Below are 2330 nucleotides of genomic sequence, written 5' to 3'. Positions count from 1 at the left end.
GTCATATCAATCAGTATGAATAGCGATAAAATTCATAATGAAGATGATAAATAATAGCGTAGGAGGGGCTGATCAAAGAGGTTGGCACTCTTCATTTGGGCATGATTATACTTGCAAATCATAGCAGAACTCATAGCCTATAAGCATCATCCTTCACGAAGGTCAACCCAATACCTCTCTCTCTCTCAGAGCAAATCCAAAGGGTAAAATGATAATTGAGGGGCAAATAAAAAACGAATCAAAATCAAGGACAATTACCATACAAAGTTTCTGAGACGTCTCCATAACATGTTGAACTAAAACTGAACTCTGATCTTTAGCCAACGCCGCATTTGATTATGTCAAAAGTACTCATATCTCCATGGCTATGGGGAGCCCTTGAAATTCTATCTTCCCTTGGTGCGCTCTAACAACATCAGGAACCTCATTTTTATACTTGCTCACAAATTGCAACATGAATTTCTTCTCGGCCATTGTGACCATAGAAACAATGCCAATATCCTCCTTGATCAACCCGTTCAACATCAAAACTTGCATAACTGAACACCTCGGAATAATCCGCTTCTCCAAGCTATGCAGTAGAACATTCGGACTCTTGGAGATCATAGAAGGCTTCATCTTCAGTTTGTTCACAAAGAAACCCATCATTTTCTTGATCTTCTTTTCCGAACAACTCATACACATGGGTTGCCGCTTGAATGCAGCATAAATCTCACCCTCTGACAAACCGAAACTCCTAAAAGCTTCCACCTTCTGCTCCCACAGTGTTTTACTATTTAGTGACATGGACACAATGGCGAGAACAAATTTAATACAATTGGGATCAAAACCCAGTTCCATAACTTCACCAACAATCTCACTAAACCGATTGCAACACATAAGCAGTGGACTTGATTTAGCAAACAAGAGTTTCAAAACTGAAGACTGGGGAACACCATGGCTTACCAACATATTGATGTTGGGCTGTATCCACTGTACACGCATTGGTCTATGCATTACGCAGTATGCCATTATAACATTGAAGATATTCTCGTCAGTTCCAAGAATCCGCCTAAGCTCTTGAAGTTTCGGAATGATTTGTTTTTCGAGGCTCGTTTGCAGAACACGAGGCGCTGCATATAAAAGCTTCGCAATTTCAAGATCTGAAAAGCCTAACGATTTGAAAAACTCCAACTTTGGCTTAAAATTCTTGTTAACATTATACGCATACAATGAGGGACGCTTCATCGTCAAAGCTTTTATTTGCTTATCACTAAGACCATGCGCTCTAAAAAACTCAACAGCAGTGTATGCATCACTTTCTAGCACAGCTGGGTATTTGCTGAGCATTTCGGCGAGGCTAGCGCCACAAAACCCTAAGGATTTAAACAACTCCATGTTGGGCTTAAGGGTATTGCCTAAATCGGCCAAAAGCAATAATGGGCGACTGCTAATTAAGTATCTGATGTGGTTCTGCTTCAAACCGTGAGTTCTCAACAGATCCAGAACGGAGTTGGGATTCTCTATGTTCTCAATGTTGAGCTTCTTGGAATATGAAATGGCCAGTTCCAAGGAAAACCCACATGAATCTTGAAGGAAGGAGACTGTCAGAGATTGTGGGTCCTTGGAGTTAGGAAGTCCTTCGATGGATTTCAGAGAGGAGGTTGAGAAAAAGTTTGCGTGGCTAGTTTTCGAAGGTCTGTGCTTTAGTTTTTGGGGCAACCTTGCGCAAATTAAACGAAACATTGGAGTTGGTTGAGAGAAAATCCAGTTGATTTAGGAGATACGAATGAAGGATGGTTACCTAGTTTGAGATTTGAGATGCTATTACCCGACGCTACTGAGTTGCCTGAATCATCGGCCTCCCTCTTCTTCTGGTTCGTAGACCCTCTGTTTCAGAGGGTAAAGTCTGCAAAGCCGAGAAATTTGCAACTGGGCTGGGATAAACTGAAGTCCCACCGAAGCCACGACCCCAACCCAAGTCCTCTCATTTAACAAATCTCATGGAAAACAAACTTTACAATTAAGTCATGAACCTCCTCATGGCAAAGGCACCTTCTTTCCTCGAATGGATTCTCGTCTTGATCATCGGAACCTTCACTTGCGCAGGTGTTGTAACTTGTGTGGACGACTATGTAAATACCGCAATGAAGCAAACAGAAGAATGCATACAGACGTGCAAGCTGAAGAAGAAATATGGCGATGCAATGTATGGGAGGGGTGCCATGATTCAGAAGTATACGTTCACGTTTTTAGGCTCGTTTTTGCGTGTGGTTCTGTACATCTATGCGTAAAAGAGGACACGCACCTACAAGTTACCGTCGGTGCCTTCTTTTTTTTTTTTTTTTTTT

At 41.7% G+C, this 2330-nt stretch overlaps 1 protein-coding gene across 1 annotated transcript; it reads right to left on the bottom strand.

The window, feature by feature from the left end:
* Positions 1–351: 351 nt before the first annotated feature.
* Positions 352–1725, bottom strand: LOC122274470. Its single transcript, XM_043083505.1, has one exon. The coding sequence runs from the start codon at positions 1723–1725 to the stop codon at positions 352–354; it is 1374 nt and encodes a 457-aa protein (XP_042939439.1).
* Between the last annotated feature and the right edge of the window lie 605 nt (positions 1726–2330).

This window comes from Carya illinoinensis, chromosome 8, assembly GCF_018687715.1.
Source record: "Carya illinoinensis cultivar Pawnee chromosome 8, C.illinoinensisPawnee_v1, whole genome shotgun sequence".
Taxonomy (NCBI): domain Eukaryota; kingdom Viridiplantae; phylum Streptophyta; class Magnoliopsida; order Fagales; family Juglandaceae; genus Carya; species Carya illinoinensis.
The sequence above is the reverse complement of the archived record's forward strand: the minus strand, read 5'-3'. Positions and strand labels throughout refer to the sequence as shown.

Excerpts from the sequence above, each read along its gene's own strand:
- LOC122274470 (XM_043083505.1), bottom strand. The coding sequence starts at position 1,725 with ATGTTTCGTTTAATTTGCGCAAGGTTGCCCCAAAAACTAAAGCACAGA.